Source organism: Martes martes (assembly GCF_963455335.1).
Source record: "Martes martes genome assembly, chromosome: 3".
NCBI classification, from domain to species: domain Eukaryota; kingdom Metazoa; phylum Chordata; class Mammalia; order Carnivora; family Mustelidae; genus Martes; species Martes martes.
Genome location: NC_137890.1, coordinates 109,452,896 through 109,472,525, shown reverse-complemented (window position 1 = coordinate 109,472,525; position 19,630 = coordinate 109,452,896). Strand labels below are relative to the sequence as shown.

The window sequence follows — 19,630 nt, the reverse complement described above, 5'->3', positions numbered from 1 at the left end:
AAAAAAAATGTGGTATAAATAGCCAATAATATAAGGAAAAAGACAGCTTGAAAATGATTATAAGGTGCTATTTTTCATACTATCATTCAACTGAATGCACAAGTAATTATAAACAAAATAGTATTAATATTTTAAAAGATCATATTGTCAAACTGGTATCAATCATATCCATGTGCACTGATTCTTAGGTTTAGAATCTCTCCTCCAGTTGATTTCTGACTATGCTGAATATTTTTTGAAAGACAAGTAGCTACAACAAGGAAAGGCACTTTGATTCATGCATCTATTTCTCATTTATTTGAATTTTAATTACCTGTCTCTTATAATGCTATAATGTAAACAAGGGCAGGAACAACATAATGGCAGCCCTCATGCTTACTCATGTGGCATCTAGGGAGTAGAACGTTTTAGTGCTTAAGTAAAGAAAGTAAAGAGATGCATTGTTTTGTCATTTCAGAATTTTGCAATTTATAATGGGGAGGAAGAATTTCAAAAAACACTTTTTTCAACACAATGCTGTATTAGTTAAAAATAATTTTGGTTAGAATGGAGCCCAGTAGCAAATAAGTAAGGTATTTCTAAGAGGCTCAAGAGAAATACTTCAGTGATAAGATGCTCCAGAGAAGTACAATTCCACTTCTTGTTGGGTTTAGAGTGTTTTTGCTAAGTTTAAGTGTTAAAGAAAGAAAATAAATCAATCTTCAGCTTCCATCTGGAAACAAAAACTTTGTCCAGGTGACTGTAATACAGTGTGATGTGGCGGTAAACATTTCTGTGCTTTTTATCATTCAAGCCTAGCCTGGAGAACCAGTGGTAGAAAAACTGAAAATGTGACGTCTTTTTCATGGCAGAAGGGGTAAATACTTGAAACCAGTCCATTGCAGAAACATAACTAAAGTTGGAGTGTCTAAAATTTCTAGATCTGGCTGAGAACTCATTTGCAAAGTAAGGAAAATCAGACCAAATAACTTTAAGTACTAGTACTTCCTAAGGTACACCTTGGTGCTTTTCATACTGAAACTTATTTTCTTCCTGATACAAACTTGCAAAGTGAGCAAAATTTCATTTCATTTTAAAACATTTAACAGAAGTGTTGCTCTGAATAGATACTATAAAAACAATTCAAATATCATTATCTGACTTGCTAAGCAGATTCCCTCACTGCTCCCCCCCAAAAAATTAAAAAAATTAAAAAAATTTTTTTCACTGGCTGAGAAAATCTTGTTACTGGGTCTATTTTCAATTAAAAAAAAAAAAACAAAACAACAGCCAAAAAAGCATAAACAACACAAGCTCCATCTAGTGGTCACACTGAGAAGGTGCTTTTTAAACTGGGATGAAGTGAAATGAGTTAATTACCACTGTGTAGTGGTGAGGTTGTATTTAAAAAAAAAAAAAAAAACCAAACAAAAAAACAAAAAAACTTGACACTGCCACCCAGTGGCCAAAATGAGAAACTGCTTTGCGTGGTCACAAAATCCTAGAATTCAGGTTTAGAAAAGATCTTCGAAGTCTATCCAGTCATTCATTCCGAAATACTCCACAACAGGATTTCCTAAAATATCACAAACTAGATGATTTTAAAACACTTTAAATTTAAAAAGTCAAATTCTCTTTTGAATAGCCATATATTTAAAATCTGTTAGAAATGCATATTTACAAAAAACCCCTACATATCTACCTAAAATATATTTTACTCTATGTATGTATATAAAAATATATTTACTTAACATATGTATTAATATTAATTATATTGCATATAATTATTTAATATGTATTTACTTAAATAAATTAGTCTCATACTGAAATTAATTAATATACAAATAACTAAGTTACATAGATACACGTATGAATATTAATATAAACATAAATGGACAGGTAGAGTAGGTAAGTATCTATCCATATAAATAGGTAGAAAGGTAGATAAGCACATCTAGCAAACCAAGTTGATTCCTTGGATATTATTGATTAGGATAAAACTAATTTTAACTATAAGTATGAATTTACTAAAAAATCTATACTGAGGCAGTAATAGTAGAGATTATATAAGAATATAATGCCACAGACACTCCAGTTTTAAAAAAAATCAACTTAACCTCATGAGACAACCTTACTCAATCTTTGGCTTACTTTGGAAGGTTTCTATTTTTTTCCTTAAGTATATAGTTTTGTGACATGGCACTTTGTGACATGGCACTTTGTGACATGACACTTTTCACTGACTCCCAGAACCAGCAGAGTCCCCAGTAATCACAACAATGTCCGGCACATAATACTTTAATAGATAAACACTGAATAAGTAAATTAATGAAGAATTAAATATTGCATGGTTATTTTGTAATAGAGAGACCATGAGAAGATTGAACAATTTATTTAAGTTCATACAAATTCTAAGTGGAACTAAAAATATGTATTCCCTGGCTCAGTTCCAAAACATTTATCAAGTGCCAACATTTACTATGTGCCAAGCACAGTGCTGAGGCTGGGGATAGAAATAAAATATTGCAATTAACCCACATTCACTGTCCTGAAGGACAACACTGGCCTTTGATCACTGTTTATACACAGTGCACATTAATTTTGCTGTTTAGCAGAGACGGTCCTATGACAGGTCACAGTCAAGTAAAGACATTGGTAAAGATGTGCAAAGTTGAAGGGGTGCCTGGGTGGCTCAGTGGGTTAAGGCCTCTGCCTTCGGCTCGGGTCATGATCCCAGGGTCTTGGGATCGAGCCCCGAATTGGGAGCTGTGCTCAGCAGGGAACCTGATTCCTCCTCTCTCTCTCTGCCTGCCTCTCTGCCTACTTGTGATCTCTCTCTCTGTCAAATAAATAAATAAGTAAATAAATCTTAAAAAAAAAAATAAGATGTGCGAAGTTTAAGCGTAGATCACTTACCTCTAAACTAGCATGTAAAGAGCAGACCAACAAAATGGGAGGGTTTGAAATTCGAAATCCACTGACCCCAGGGATTAACTGTAGTTCTGAAAAATGAACATCATGTCATTTTTTTATAGAATGTATCTTTAAAAATGTCCTCTGTGGGTTTTTTTTTTTTTAATGACACTGAGGTAGTAGAGAGAAAGAGTAATATTTAAAACTTTTTATTACTAAGCTTTTTGAGGTATTTAAAAGAAACTCCATGGACCTAAAATAGTGGCATACTTCTCCTTCACCTGCAATGTCTGTCTTCCCTGTTCCCATTTTCGTAGCAGCCTACCAAATCCTAGAGCTCTTAGACCATAAAAATGATCTTTTGTATTCTGAACCACATCCTCTGTCCACTTCCAAATCAGCATTCCTTATTCTGCCCATGCTTTGCTTTTTCTACTAGAAAACCATGTCAGTGAGAGAAAAACATCAAGATTTTAATGGTTTGTAATCGTAATGCCATCCAAAGGCAGATATATGAATGAAATGACCTAGGAAGGTGAATTTTAGCACTAAGATTATTAGGTCATCTTCTACTAGGGGAGGACAAAGGCTTTTAAAAAAATGATTTAAGGGGCGCCCGGGTGGCTCAATGGGTTAAGCCTCTGCCTTCGGCTCCAGTCGGGGTCTCAGGGTCCTGGGATTGAGCCCCATGTCGGGCTCTCTGCCGGGCAGGGAGCCTGCTTCCCCCTCTCTCTCTGCCTGCTGCTCTGCCTACTTGTGATCTCTCTCTCTGTCAAATAAATAAATAAAATCTTTTTAAAAAATGATTTAAGTATGATATATTTAAAAGGTAAATTAATAACAGATATTATCCTAATTAGAATCAATTAGATTGGATAGTAGCCAATCAAATGCAGTAGAGTTAAGATTGCTAGTTGGAGAATGAATTAAAGCTAAGACTGACTTAAAGAGCATTAGAACGTATTCTAGGTCTTTAGAGACGCATCTAATCCAGGGCTAAATAAACTATGTCCTGGGGACCAAATCTGGCCCTCGACTTGTTTTTCAAATAAAGTTTCATTGGAACATAGCCACATTCACTCATTTATATCTATGACCATGTTAGAAGCACAATGGCAGAACTGAGTATTTGCCAGAGAGACAGCATAGCTACAAAAGGTTAAAAGATCTCATCTTTGGCCCTTCAGAGAGAGACTTTGCCCACTCCTGATACAGTCCAATTCTCTCATTTACAGATAAGAAAACCCATCACAAAAGATTTAAGTAACTGGCATAACCACAGAGCTAATTATTCCAGCAGCCAGGATAAAATACAGGTTTCTTGACTTGAATGAAAGAGCCCGACTTAATCATTTGTATCTTGATTTTTGCAAATGTGAATTTATTTAAAATAGTTAATTCAGGTTGGTAGCAGTCTGAAGGGTCAAATTGAACTGAAACTCTCAAAACATTTAGGAAGCTTTCTGTCTCCGACATGACTGAAGAATAGAATCAGTCACTCAGGAAAAAGTAGGGCAGCGTGGCAGCACGCCGCACATGGTGTACTTTTATTTCTACCTGCTGGGGTTCAACTGCTATTGTTTGGTGTGTGGCAAAAGCCACAAAAGGAAAAACTGACAAAAGAGAGCTAAAAACGAACATTTATTCGATAGCACTATTATGTACGTGCTACTTGGTTTACAACTTTGAACCTGTCTCACTCTCCCATCAGACCCCGACAGACACAGATTTTATTATTCACATTAGATACGCGAGAAGGAAAACAAAAAACCAAAGATGATGTAATTTGTGCAGCATCACAAAACGATTAAGCAGCAAAGTGGGATTCACACCTGTCTCTCCGGGTCTGATTACAAGCAAAACATTCCTTTCTGTCTTCACTGCTTGATGTTTTGGGTCCTCAGGATTGATGAGATCTCAGTCCTGCACATTACATTTCCCTTCCACTTATCTCCCTACAAAGGGATAGACTCAAATTCATGCTAAAATCTACAAACACTTAGTCTTACACTCTGGAAATGTCATTTCTTATTTTAAGAATTCTCAGTGGCATTTTCAAAGTGCACTCTCCATGAGGCATGTACATTACATATCATATGAAGACAGATGAAAATTGAAATAAAGGTAAAATGAAATGACTTGGGAAGTGAAACTGAATACACTTACTGTTATCCATCTTAAATCGGGTGCTGAGTTCATGGCCAAACCATCCCACTAACCTAAAACATAAATAACAACATCAGATATTTTGATCTACAAAAATAACTGCAATTAACACAGGAATCTGGGGCCTGCATACCAAAACCATTTGTGATGCGAGTCATCAAATATTTAAGCATATACATGTTAGATGATATCATAAGGCAATTAATATTTATAACCTTATCAAGAATGAGGATAAAAATCAATTTTATTCTTATTACTAGTTATATTATTTTTGTGATGTTAAATCATCTGAAAATCTGTACTTAAGGATCTTTTTATTATTTAAAATGAACAAAATGTTGACCTTTTATTTCGATTTTAAAACGAATATGTAAGGTAAAAAAAAAAAGCAATTAGTGCAATAATATATTTTTCACAATAGGCTCCTTAATGAGAAATGGTGTTAGAATAACCTATATAAGTGTGCAAAAATTTTTGAATAACTTTCTAAGGAAATTGATTCATGTCATATTTTAGTGAGATTAATAAATAAATAGCATGAAGTCATATAAATGTGTGTGTGTGTGCATATTAGAGGAAAAGAATTATAACTTAAAGAAAAATATAAAATTTGAGAAATAGTAACTCAATATTTCTGGTACTATGTTCTGTCTAAAGAAATTTTTGGCTTTAATGTTGCCAAAATAAAAAATTCAAAGGCACTTTGTTAGAATTGGGCAAAATATTTTTCAGTTTATGTAGAATATATGAGTGAAAATAATAAATTTTGAAACAGAAGACTCTAATGGTGAGTGTGTTGTATCTAATACTATTAGCATGCTCTAAGAGTAATGAAATTAATGTGTACAGGACCAGTGAATGAAGCATCAAGGAGGCCAGTGGAACATGACAGAAAATATAAAAACAAGGGTGCCTGGGTGGCTCGGTCAGTTAAGACTCCTGGCTGAGGTCATGATTTGGGGATTATGAGATTAAGCCCTTGGTTGGGTTTTACTCTTAGTGCAGAGTCGGCTTGAGCTTCTCTGCCTCTCCCGCTGTCTCTGCCCCTCTCCCTGCTCGTATGTGCTCTCTCATGCTCTCCAATAAATATATAAAATCTTTTTTAAAAAATGAAAAAATATAAGAGCAGTTCTCAGATCCTGTAACAATTTAGTAAGTTATGACTGTCACATTGCAAAAAATGCAAGGGTAAAGAAAAGATATTCACATGTTTATATGGTTTTGAAAAGAAAAATTTCTGACTATAAAATCAAAAGGAAATACAGAGGCAAATATCGATAGACCTAAATATTTAAAATACTATGTTGAAAAGACAGACACAAAAAACAAACCAATGATGGGGAGAAGATTGCTACTTGGCACCTCTGAGTTTTCACCCAGTTTTTCATCAGAGAAGGGGCAATGCCTCTGAAGCTACCCAGCCATTATAAAAGGAGAAATGTAAATATCCCACAAATTCAGAAAAAAAAGGCTCAATCTTAGTAATAATTTTTAAAATGTGAAGTATCATAAAAATGAGACCAAAAAAAAAAATGAGACCATACTTCATGTATCAAATTGGCAAAATCATTAAAAAAAAATGAGGCCTATTTTCATCAAAGATTCAAAGAAAAAGAAATGAGACCTTTGTCTTTTTTTTTTCTTTTTTTGAGATTTTATTTATTTATTTGTCAGGGAGAGAGGGCATAAGCAAGGGGGAGGGAGAAACAGACTCCCTGCTAAACAGGGAGCCAGACATGCGATTCAATCCCAGGACCTTGGGATCATGACCTGAGCTGAAGGCAGAGGCTTCACCGACTGAGCCACTCAAGAGTCTCATGAGTACTTTGTCTAATCATGAGAATAATAAGTAAAAAAACCTATCAAGAGTACAGTTTGAGAATTTGTATGAAAAATATGTGTAATTTCCTGTCCCAGGACTTTTACTCTTTCCAATTTATTCAAAAGACTATTTGGATTACAGTATTCAGAGTACCTTAAGATTTATGTACTAGGACACGAGTACAATACTATTTACAACGTCAATAGCTGATAAAATGAATTATACTACTTTCATACAATGGAATACTACTGAAGCCATTATAAAAATCCTATTTAAAAGAATATATATTCAAAAAGGATAAAATGGAGATCACAATATTTAGAATATTATTCCAATTTTAGAATAAAAATATGAAAAAGCCAATAAAACATAACGCATTTATATTTAACTCTGGTCAAAATGTTAAAATCTTTTATTTGTTTTATTCTTATCTATATCAGAATTTTCTAGAGAGCATGTATTGTTGTTGCATCAGAAAAAAATCTATAATTAAAATTTTATAACCCATATTCATTAGTTCAAACTTTAATTCTAAAAATTAGCTTATTTTGTACACTCTGAATATATATATATACATACATATATATTTCTATATATACATATACACATACATATATTTTTCTATATATATAAATTTTATATCTAGAATTAGTTAGCAAAAGTTGATTATAGATAACTAATGCTTTTACCCTTTAAAGTATCACATGGTTTCCCTTTTCTTGAAGGGAAAGATTCATAGCCTATTAGTCCAAGCATAACTTCCAAACCTTAGTTTTAGTGTTTCTTTTCTCATTTCAAGTGATTCATTCTCAAAACCTATCAAACACCCCTCCCCACCTGCCCCAAGACCACAGTTTCTCTGGCTGAAATGCTTACATGGGTAGAAACTGTGTAGGAGCAATGGAAGAAAAGAATCAGGGCAGAGTAGCGGAAGTCCAAGTGATGTAACACTTGAGGAGGTTCCAGGAAATTTCCAGGAAGTTCCTCTACTTTCTGAAGAGAAGGCCAAATTTTCTTATTTTAATTTCAAAAGCTACCCCCTTGATAAAATCCTAAGTAAAATACAGGGGTGAGCAGGATCATTTTCAGAATGGACGCTCCATTAAAAAAGAAAAGACATTTTTATATCAAGAAACAAGAGGAGCCCTAACAGTTGGAAGTAATCAGAGAATGAGATAGCTGAAAGGCTACCCTGTCCCTTTCCCCTTCCAGTTCAGGTGTCTCCCCAGATTGCTGATCCAAGAAAATTCAACTCATTCAGTGAAGACCCCTGAAAGAGAGAACTGGGTACTGCAGTCACAAAGATTTACAAGAAAAATGTAAAAGTAGAGAAATCTACACACACACACACACACACACACACACACACACACACACAAACATTCACCAGGAAAAGGTTGCCAGAAAGCTGATGGAACATAAAAAGCAAGGAGTTAGGTAAATTAAGCAACAGAAACTTAATGAAGTAACATTTCATACAACGCAAAACTACCCAGTAGAAATGCAGGAATAGGACTGATACAGCTTGACAGCAGGAGGGGTGAACACAAGCTTGCAGAAATCAAGAAAAAATCAGGAAAGAAAAATAAAACACATAAAAGAAATAAAGAGTTTGGGAAGAATGCAAGGAAGTTAGGAAACTAGAAAAGACACCAGGGTCAGAGGACAGCTAGGAGAAAAAATAAACCAAGGGAAAAAAAAAAAAAAAGAAGAAAGAAAAAAGATTTAAAAGAGTCAAGAGAGAATGTTATAATAGGCAAAGATGTTGTGTCATAACCAAAATGAATTTCCAAAGACAAGCAAAAAAATAAAAAAACACAAAAAACTTTTTAAAAAGTTGTAATTCAATACGACTGAATAAAAAATGACTTGAATCAGGTATATTGAAAAAAATGCAACACTGAGTGAATTGGGGAGGATTAATCAAGAGTGGTTTTATTTATTTTATTTAAAGTTTGTTAAGGTTATTGGATTTTAAACATGAAGGAAAAAAATGGGATTCCAGGCAAAAATGGTGAGGACAGAATAAAGGAAAAAAAAAATTAGATTTGTCTCAAATTTATCAAATGCAACCATTCAATGAAGAGGATAATGTAAAAATATCTATATAAAATCCCCCACCATAGAAAATAACACAATGCATGAATATTATGTGTGGATAAGCCAAATTGTATAAAGATTACTGGTGTTGATCAAGCAAGAGATCAGCTAGTATTTTACCATGAATTCTTTTCTTCTCTGTTTTGATTTTTTGTTTCAAATTTTTATTTCAATTCCAGTAAGTTAACATATAATGTGATACGGGTTTCAGGAGTAGAATTTAGTGGTTCATCACATATATGTAACACCCAGTGTTCATTATAACAAGGGCACTCCTTAATGCCCATCACCCCTTAATGCCTACTACCCTCAATTTGTTCTCTATTGCTGAGTCTTTTACGGTTGCTTCCCTCTTTTTTTTCCTTCCCATATGTTCATCTGCTTTGTTTCTTAAATTCCACATATGAGTGAAATCATATGGCATTTGTCTTTCTCAGACTGACATATTTTGTTTAGTATAATACACTCTAGTTCCATCTACGTTGTTGCAAATGGTTAAGAGTTGATTCTTTTTGATGGCTGAGTAATATTCCATACATTCATATACATACACAGACACACACCACATCTTTATCCACTCATCACTCAACAGACATCTGGGCTCCTCCCATAGTTTGGCTATTGTTAATAATGCTGCTATAAACATCGGAGGGCATGTGCCTCTTTGATCCCATGAATTCTTCATAAAAACCTACATGAGGGTAAAGTTAAGTCAGCCAAGAGATGTCTGAGGACATTATGACAAAAGGTATGTGGTGACTATCAAATGCATTTAATTATAGGACTAGGATTAAAGAAATGTAGAAATGAAGGTGACAAAACATAATGAAAGAGAATGTTGTATGACAATGTGAAAGCGGGTAACTGGCGAGATGGGGGTAATAAAGTAATTTCATTGATCATCTATACTTAAACTTGATAAATCAAATAACAGAAGTATAATCAGATCTAAGAATATCACTAAATATCAAGAAAGTCAAAACAGACTAAGCCATGGGCTGACAGGAATTTGGGCAGAAAGAAAGGACACCTGCTAAATCTTTTATTGCTTGTGGAAGGGAACTAATAGAAGAAAACAGGAAAATTACAATTTTTTTTTTTAAAGATTTTATTTATTTATTTGACAGACAGATCACAAGCAGACAGAGAGGCAGGCAGAGAGAGAAGGGAGGAAGCAGGCTCCCCGCTGAGCAGAGAGCCCGATGCGGGGCTCGATCCCAGGACGCCGGGATCACGACCTGAGCCGAAGGCAGCGGCTTTAACCCACTGAGCCACCCAGGCGCCCCGAAAATTACAATTTTTAACTAAAATATGAACACTGGGGAGGGTATGCACTATGGTGAGTGCTGTGACTTGTAAGACTGATGAATCACAGACCAGCACTCTTGAAACAAATAATACACTGTATGTTAATTAATTTAAAAGATCTCTAAAAATATAAAATATCAGAACTATTTGCTGAAAAGCAATGAACAAAAAAGCAAAACATATCTCGTGTTCCAAGACTAAGAAGATCTAAAAACAGAAAAAATGACACTGAATGGCACTGAATTAAGACCAGACACAGCCATCAAACAATAAATCAAAGAGAATCTGTTTAAATGAGTGATTCAGAAAAAAAAAAAAAAAAAAACACTAAAAGTGTGAGCACAGATGTAAGTGGCAAATGCAAAAATAAAGCATGGGTGGATGCAATCTTTGCATCAGACAAGATGAAATTCAGACCAAAAAGAATTAAATGGTTTGAAGGGTGTTTTATAATGCTGATGAATATAATCACAATAAGACAAAACAATTATGAATTTCTATTTAAAAGATAAATCAAGTAAACAAAATGTCAAGTAAGAGGTAAACCTAATGTTGAATGCTTATCCCTGAAATAAAGATTGTAGCTTTCTGAAAAGTGCTCATAAAATACTGACTAAAATTAACTACAAAATAATGTAATATTTCCAAAGTGGATATATTGCTGGCTATGTCTTCTGATTACAATCCAATAAAATTAGCAATTGTTAAGAAACCATTAAAAAAAAAAAAGCCAAGAAGACTCAATTACTTGGTAAGTTAAAAATTACTCAATTACTTGGGAAGTCATCTCAAATTATTTTTATGATCAAACTGAAATGGTAGAATTTCTTTAAAAATAATGAAAACACTATAGATCAGTATCTTTGGGTATTGCTAGAATAGTGCATAGAGAAAAATTCACAGCTTTAGATGTCAGATCAATAGAAAACAGTTTTTAAATGAAAACAAATAAATCAATAATAAGACTAAAAAGTCACATAGAAGAAGATAAACTGAAATAAAGCTATAATACACAATGAATAAAGATAAAAGCTGGAATTATTGGTTAGAAAACATAAAGTAAGTTACAATGATATATAAATAAAAAATCCGTTTTTGTGAGAGTGAAAGATATCAATGAATTGAGAAAACACAAGACAAGTGTAGCTATAAAAAATAAAACATTACGGGGAGGAATAAACACAAAATAGGGAAAAGAAAGAGCATCAAAATAGACTGCTAAAATCAGCTTGATTTTATTTCATCTTTTTTTTTTTAAGATTTATTTATTTATTTGATGGAAAGTGAGACAGGGAGGGCAACAGAGAGCGAGCATGAGCAGGGGAAGAGCAGAGGGAGGAGGCTCCCCGCTGAGCAAGAGCCCAAACATGCTCTTGATCCAAGAACACCAGGATCATGACCTGAGTGGAAGGTAGATGCTTAACTGACCAAACCATCCAGGCACCCATAAAGTCAGTGTTAAGCCTAAAATTAAAATGGATAATTTTCTAGGTGAATTTATTTATCCCAACTAATTCCAGCAAAGAAAAAAATATCAAAGCCTGTAGGTTTTAATAAAAGAAATAAAGAAACCTCTCAAATACCTAAAATTCCTAAAAGAAGGTGATCACACAGGGAAATTCTGCCACTTTTCAGAGTAAATAATTCCAAGGTTATTTAAACTACTTCAGAGCATAAAAAACAGAACAAATAGCAAAAAAGAAAGAAAGAAAGAAAGAAGGAAAGAAAGAAGGAAAGAAAGAAGGAAAGAAAAAAAGGAAGGAAGGAAGGAAGGAAGGAAGGAAGGAAGGAAGAAAGAAGTATAGGAAAAAGTCACACTTTTTTGGGAACAAACATAACATTAATATCAAACCACGTCAGAACTGCATACATTAAAAAAAAAGCACAAGCCAATCTGACTTAAGAATATTAATACAAAAATCATAAACAGATTCAAACACATTAAAATAATGTGTTATGAAGAGTGCAGTTTATTTAAGAAATGCAAAAACAGTTTTATATTAGCAAATTTATTAATATACAATTTATTATATTAATAAAGCTAAAAAGACAATCATAGGATCATCTCTATAGACCCTAAAAGATATTTTCAAAATTCTGCAACTGCTGTTAATTAAAAGAAAATTAAAATGAAACAAAATAGTAGTAAGACAACATTTATTGCAATGAAATATATTTTTGTCAGCCTAAAAGTCAAATAACACTTAATGGAGAGCACTAAACATGCTTTCAATTAATACAAAGATTTTGCTGGGACGCCTGGGTGGCGTCTGGCCTTCAGCTCAGGTCATGATCTCAAGGTTCTGGGATCTGCATTGGGTTCCCCGCTCAGTGGGGAGTCTGTTTCTCCCTCTCCCTCTGATCTTCCCTCCCTTTTCTGTCAAATAAATAAATAAAATTTTTACAGTAAAAAATCCTCCTCTTTCTCTCAAATAAATAAAATCTTTACAATAAAAATTACTAAGACTTTGTAGTTATAAAAACTGGAAATGAGTAAGTAAAGTATGACTACTTTCAAATTATAGGATTTTGTACCAGTATAAACAAAAATATTATTTAGTATGATAGTTTGGCACAAAATTAATATGAGAAATAAATATCCAAAATTTAAAATGGCAACAAATGAATACAGTACCAAGAAATGTTCCAGACCTACACAAGGTAAAGTTTAAAACACTCTTGAATCTGAACAAGAAAGATTTGAATAATATTCCACAAAAAGAAAAAAAAAATTAATGCTCCTCAAGTTAATGTGCAGATTTAGATGATCCCAGCAAAAAACACAAAAGATTTTATTTTATTTTTTAACTGGATACTAGATAAGCCAATGGTAATGCTATATGGAAAAAAAAAGCATAGTAAGAAAATCAATGAAGTCGAATATTTCTATAAAATATTACTACATTACAAAACTTCAGAATAAAAACAACATGGTACTGTGTTAACAAATCAATTAATATACAATTTGCTACATTTAAAAAGCTAAAGAGAAAGTCATAGGATTATATCCATAGACTAATGAATCATAAGAGAAAATTCTATCAAACAACAATCTGTTTAAAAAAAAATCATTTGTGGGGCGCCTGGGTGGCTCAGTGGGTTAAAGCCTCTGCCTTCGGCTCGGGTCGTGATCCCGGGGTCCTGGGATCGAGCCCCGCATCGGGCTCTCTGCTCAGCAGGGAGCCTGCTTCCCCCCCTCTCTGCCTGCCTCTCTGCCTACTTGTGATATCTCTCTCTCTCTGTCAAATAAATAAATAAAATCTTTAAAAAAAAAATCATTTGTAACTCATGTCACAAGGTTAGTTGATCCTCTTAGTATAAAAATATGTAGAGACCAATAATATAAAAAATAACCCAAGAAAAACGACGAGAAGATCTGAATTGATCACATAGAAAAGGAAAATGCCTCTTAAATGTTAAAAATACCTCTCCATTTACTAAAGATAAGAAAAATACAAATTAAAACTACACTGAGATACCACTGTTCGCCTCTTAGATAGACTAAAATTTAAAACAGATTATACATTCTCCTGGTATTAACATGGGTGATGGGTAACTCATGTATTATTGTAGGGTGTAAACTGATGCACCCCCCCCCGGAGAATGAATGAATAACAGCCATAGAAGTTACAAATACATATACCCTCCAACCTAACAAATTCACTTCTGGGAATTTATTCACCAGAACTTGTACAGGTATGAGGTGAATAATGCAATAGTCACAGCATCCTTTTTAGCAACAGCTGAAGATTGAAAAGAACCTAAAATTCCTTCAATATTAGGTTGGTTTCATAAATCATGGTAAATCTATGTAATAAAATGTCATGTAATTGTTAAATTAAAAGTGAACAAGGAAGACTTCCATGTCCTGAAACGGGAACGATTATAAGCGACATGAAACAAACAGAAGGTGTAGAATAGAATCTAGAGTCTCTTCTGTGTGTACTGAATACTTGCTGATTTTTATTTTTCTCCCCCAACTAGAACGTAAGCTGATCAGATCAGGGACTTGCCTCTCACTACTTGTAGATGAGTGTATGGAAGGAGGGTGATGTGATGTGTGATTAAGCAGTCAGTAAGTGAAGCACTGATTAAGGCAGCTGAACCAGCGTGGTGACGGTCAGGGAGACTTTGCAGAGGAAGCTGAGTAGAAGAAAGAATATTTTGGCAAAAGAGGAAGGACTCTTCCAGATGGTCAAAGTAGCATGTGCAAGACCAGAGCTATGAGAGGACAAGGTTCTTTGGGAGTCGAGTGACTTTCCAAAGGCAGACTACTCCACGTTATACAATAGACAATTATCCCCACCATTTGAGATGTAACCATAATGTACTGAAGAGGTATTATCTGAAATTTATTCAACATTTTAAAAACTTGCTTTTCTTTCCACTTTCAAAATCCCTCATTTAAAAACAGGAACCAAACTGTAAAAGGATCATTATCTGAAGTTATTATTTCTAGTGGTTAGAATACAAGGCAGAACTTTCTCAAATCTAATGTAAATATTAGCTCACACAACAACAGTTTGAACTCCACTCACAGGATAAACTGAGAGAAAATAAATTTTATGATACAATTGTTTATATGAAATTCTGAAGTTTATCGTAATGGATATTTACTTCGAGAAGCATTAAGCATTGATTTAAAAGACTTTTATAACAAAATACCTGAGATTTTTCTCAGAATGATTATGAAATCTATACACACTGAGAAAAGCCTCAACTTACGTTGTACAGTAGAAGAAAATAATAACTTAATAATCCTATTAAATATAAGGAGGTTATTTCTCTAAATGATGTATTCACATACTGAAAGATGTATCAATGACACAACAGAATTTTAATTATGGCTGCAGCTGAGATTTTGCCTCAGTTGTGAAAAACATATTTCAACTGAAATAATCATTAACTGTGATATTTCACATGATGGTAATGAACTTCATATTATACCGGCATAGATGCCCGCTTTTATTTTTAAAAGCCTCAGGACAAGCTTTATTTTTATTTTTATTTTTATTTTTTAATTTTTTTTTCAAGCTTTATTTTTAAAAGTTCACTTGCCAGGAGCACCTGGCTGGCTCAGTCGGTTGAGGGGCTGACTTTCGATTTTGGCTCAGGTCATGATCTCAGTCAGGGTCATGGGATCAAGGTGCAAGGCAGGCTCCCCGCTTGAGATTCTCCTCCTCCCTCACCTGCTGCCCCTCCTGACCTCTGTGCTGGCCTGTGCTCTCTGTGTCTCAAATAAATAAATAAATCTTTTTAAAAAATTCACTTGCAAAATATTTCAATACAGTAAGTTTTGAGAGCACAGTATATTCCACAACAGGTTGGCATTTAGACTTACAGCTGAATGACAGATTTTGTTTGAATGGTCTAAAGAGAAGAAGTAAAGGGGACAGGATATATTTCACAATGCAGAAAATAAGAAAGGCAATGCCTCAGTTTTCACAAGACCATTTATGTGGCATTACACTAAATTCAATTCAAGCCACTGAGTTTAGTTCAGAGTCCACTGATGAATTTCTCATTGTCTGAAGTTGACATTCTTTCTAAACGACACTATTCACTATTACTAAAATCTGAATTTCCAATTTTATATGATCTATTCCAGTACATCCCAAAATGTCTTTTTTTGAAGGGACATATTTTAAATGGTCTCATTTATGTGCTCAAAAATCTATGATTATATTTCAGTGATCCTACATACTGCCAATTTTTATCTCATAAACAAAACAAAATAAAGAAAACGGTGGGGGGAACCTCCTTAGGAAGTAAGAAGGAATATTCTACACGTATGTAAATGAACAAATACCTAAACTTACATTTAATATGTCACTGTGCCTCGGGGAACATGAGAAAGTTTAAGAGTGTCAAGAGGATAGTGTTCTTTAGTCACTGGTCACAAAATCTCTAGCATCGGAAAACTGGTCAGATTTTCAGCTGCACACACTGACGCTGTGAATCATCATCTCATACCAATTCATTCTGTCCGGCTCACTGAGTCCGGCATGATGTCCCCAATAGGTGGTGTGTCCTCCACCCCTAGCACACACAGACTATGTGGGCTCATTTCCTCCCACCTCCACTGTCCACTCTTATTTTTTCTTTTTGTACTATGCCGTTCAATCTTAAATGAATTGATTTTTTTTTAAAGATTATTTATTTACTTGTTCCCTCTCTCACTGTGTCTCTGTCACATAAATAAGATCTTCTAAAAAATTAAAATAGTTATTTACCCACCAAAATTTATGACCTGATAATACTTACATATGTAACTTTAAAGAATTATCAAATTTCTGATGTTAACTATAATCAATAATAAAATTAAAAGTATACTTACCAAAGTTCTGAAATTTTTTGTTTTCAGATTTATTTATTTGAGAGAGTGAGCAAGTGAGAGAGAGCATGAGTAGGTGGGGAGGGGCAGTGGGAGAGGGAGAAGCAAGCTCTCTGCTGAGCAGAGATCCAGATATGGGGCTCAATCCCAGGACCCTGAGATCATGGCTTGAGCCGAAGGCAGACACTTAACCGACTGAGCTACCCAGGTGCCCCCTGAAATGTTTTTAGTTAAATATCAGAATCAGAACCTATCTTAATTCGAGCACATGATTGAGCTATATTAGTGAGTTAAATAGACCGGGAAAGCAAAACCACTATATAAAGCAGTTGTTTATGTGAGGTCCTTATGTTTTCTGTGATGTGTATTTATTGAAAGCCCATTCTTTTAGCAGTATAGAATTGTCGTAGGTACTGAGGGGACTCACTCTCACTGAGGCTCAGATTATATTTGCAGAAAAAGCAGGAATTAGGGAAGAAGTTCTAGTCTGAATGAGTTAGAACCATTTACCATCCTTTAGAACAGAGGCACTATTTCATTTTTTTTTTTTTTTACCATTTGAAAGGTAAGAAAAATGCCAGTTTGTTAGAGAATGATTTCTTCTGTAGTTACGTATCAAAAAATAACATATTGCACAAAATTCTTTCTATGGAAACATTCAGAATTTACCTCTTTGCGTTTTCGTTTTTAAAAATCTGAAGGCAAATATAGTGTCTATGAGACAGGTCATGAAAGTTAAGGGCAACATGTCTTTTTTCCAGTCCTTTTCAATGGGATCAAAATAAAAATTGGAAGAACTTTTCAATATGTTTTTCCTATTTAGGAACTTTTTTTTCATTCTTGTGGTTTGCTAAAGGACTAGGTATTGTCATTTCTGTTTGTGGAGTGATATTAAAAATTCAAGAGCATGAGTTATGATGGTTGTTGGGAGTATCTGAAAGCAACATCAAAGACCCAGTGTGCGAACATGGTATCACAGGAAGAATGATAGGTTGTGCTTGCAAGTACTGTTGACATGTTCATAACCTAAATGTGAAAGAAACAAGTGACAAGGGAAAAATGTGTTCTTCTTAGGGGAAAAAAAAAAAAAAACAACAAAACTGATTCCGTAACTGAGGTCAGGGCATCATGTTTGACACTCTATTTACTGAATCTATAAAAAGCATTTTAACTTTATATCCGAAAGAGTTCAAAAAGGATATTATGATTGTTTCTAAGTGGTCTGTCTCATTACTTAATGATGATATACTTCTTTTGCATTTGCTTACTGAAGAAATTATATTTTGCTATGTAAGGGCTTAGTATAAAGGGAACCAGCCTCTAGACCCCATTGGAGATTCTAACTGTTCCCCATTCATCACCCTTGGCCCTGGCACCCACATCACTCCTGAGTGGAAGTTATATAAGCCCACACTACCTTTCAGAGTGGTGTAGCTCACCAAATTATTGGTTTTTATGCCAACAGGAAATCTTATTCAAAAGACATGGTTTAGCCGAGTTTTGCACAACAAACTTTTAACAAAAAAGGACCAAACCAAGACATGTTGGCTGGGAAATGGGCATGACAGTTTCATGTCATTTCACTTAATCTTTGCAATAACACTCTGAGGTAGGTATTATTTCCACACTTCCTTTTGAGAAAAGGAAGGCTTACAGAGGTTGAGTGATTACCCAAAGGAACATAACTAAGTAAGCCCATATCCTGCTCAGTATATATAAGCAGGAACCCTGACCCAAAGCAAGAACCTGTGGTTGAGATGGCATCAGCAGAGGGAAGTTGAAGAACAGGGTTCAGAGTATCTTAACAAGCCAATAGGCAAGTAGAAGCTGAGACACCCAGAGCAGGAGCTAAAATAGACCTGGGTAATGTCAACGGTTTAATGAAGTTAGAGTAAAGTTGACACTTACTTTTGTGAGTTTACTTCTACATTTCTGCTCCTAATTAAATTACTTTTCTTTTTTGAAGCTTATTAGAATCAACCAATGTATCTATCTATCTATCTATCTATCTTTAAATCTTTTCAGCATTCCTCCGGCCCCATCCACCCACCCAACACCCACAGGAGCCCCCCTCCAGGGAGGAGGGACAGCAAGTTTTTCTATATTTCATTTATTAATTCTTCACATGTAGTTAATGAGACACTTTGCTAGAAGGTACAGACAAGAGACAGTACAGTGAGCTAGAACAGAAATGGTCCTTGTCCATAGAGTTTAAAATCTACTGGGCCTGGCTGGGGGTGGGAACTAATTAAGTAGGTATTAATTCAACAAAAGGGTGGGTGGGTTCCCCCCATCCCTGCCTCCTGGTGTTCATGCCTTGTATCACCCCTTCCCTTGTAGCTGTGGGTGGACCTGTGAGTCTTCATAGAGAAGCAAGCATCCAGGGGACATACTGAGATGGGACAAATTGACAGAAGGAAAATGGACTGGAACCTAGATGTCTAATATAACCAACAGCTGAAGAAGACAGAGTTGCCAACATATTCCATTAGGAGTGAGATATTGAGTGGACTGAAACCCTGAAAGAAATGAAACCGTAGGCTCGGGAAGGTAAGTTCAGTTTCATCAACTTGAATTTTGAAGTTATTAAATGAAGGAAAGGAGAGTAAGAGAAGCAAAAGAAAAGAAAGTAACAGCTCTTCATAGAGGCTCTTCATAATTCCCCAACAATTAGTAGTAAATGGGATCAAAGTACACCAGAATAGGGAGATAATAATGTAACTTTCTACATAACACGACACTACAGTCTGATTATGGATGTGACAGTTATGTCAATAACTTCAGTGATCCAAGCCGTTACTTGAAGAAAATATTCATCAAAACAATTCCACAAATTGTAAATACAAACTCTCTTAGTTTTATGCCATGTAGCCATAAAAAAATGGCAGGTAGAGACATTCCACGTAGTATGTGCATTAAAGTCCTGAGGCCATTAGTTGTGAACTGTTTCAAACCATCACTGATTTTTCATATGCTGCTTTTCTTCCTTAGCATCTTTATTCTGATAC

The 19,630-nt window shown here is 34.6% G+C and overlaps 1 protein-coding gene across 1 annotated transcript in view; it reads right to left on the bottom strand.

Annotated features, from left to right (window-relative positions):
* KYNU (kynureninase) overlaps positions 1 to 19,630 on the bottom strand; it is a 110,228-nt gene that overhangs the window by 5,241 nt on the left and 85,357 nt on the right. The window contains exons 11-12 of the mRNA XM_080799321.1: positions 5,059 to 5,111; positions 2,896 to 2,981 (exon numbers count right to left, since the gene is read on the bottom strand). Coding sequence (XP_080655447.1) covers positions 2,896 to 2,981; positions 5,059 to 5,111 — 139 coding nt within the window. The remainder of the gene's footprint in view (positions 1 to 2,895; positions 2,982 to 5,058; positions 5,112 to 19,630) is intronic.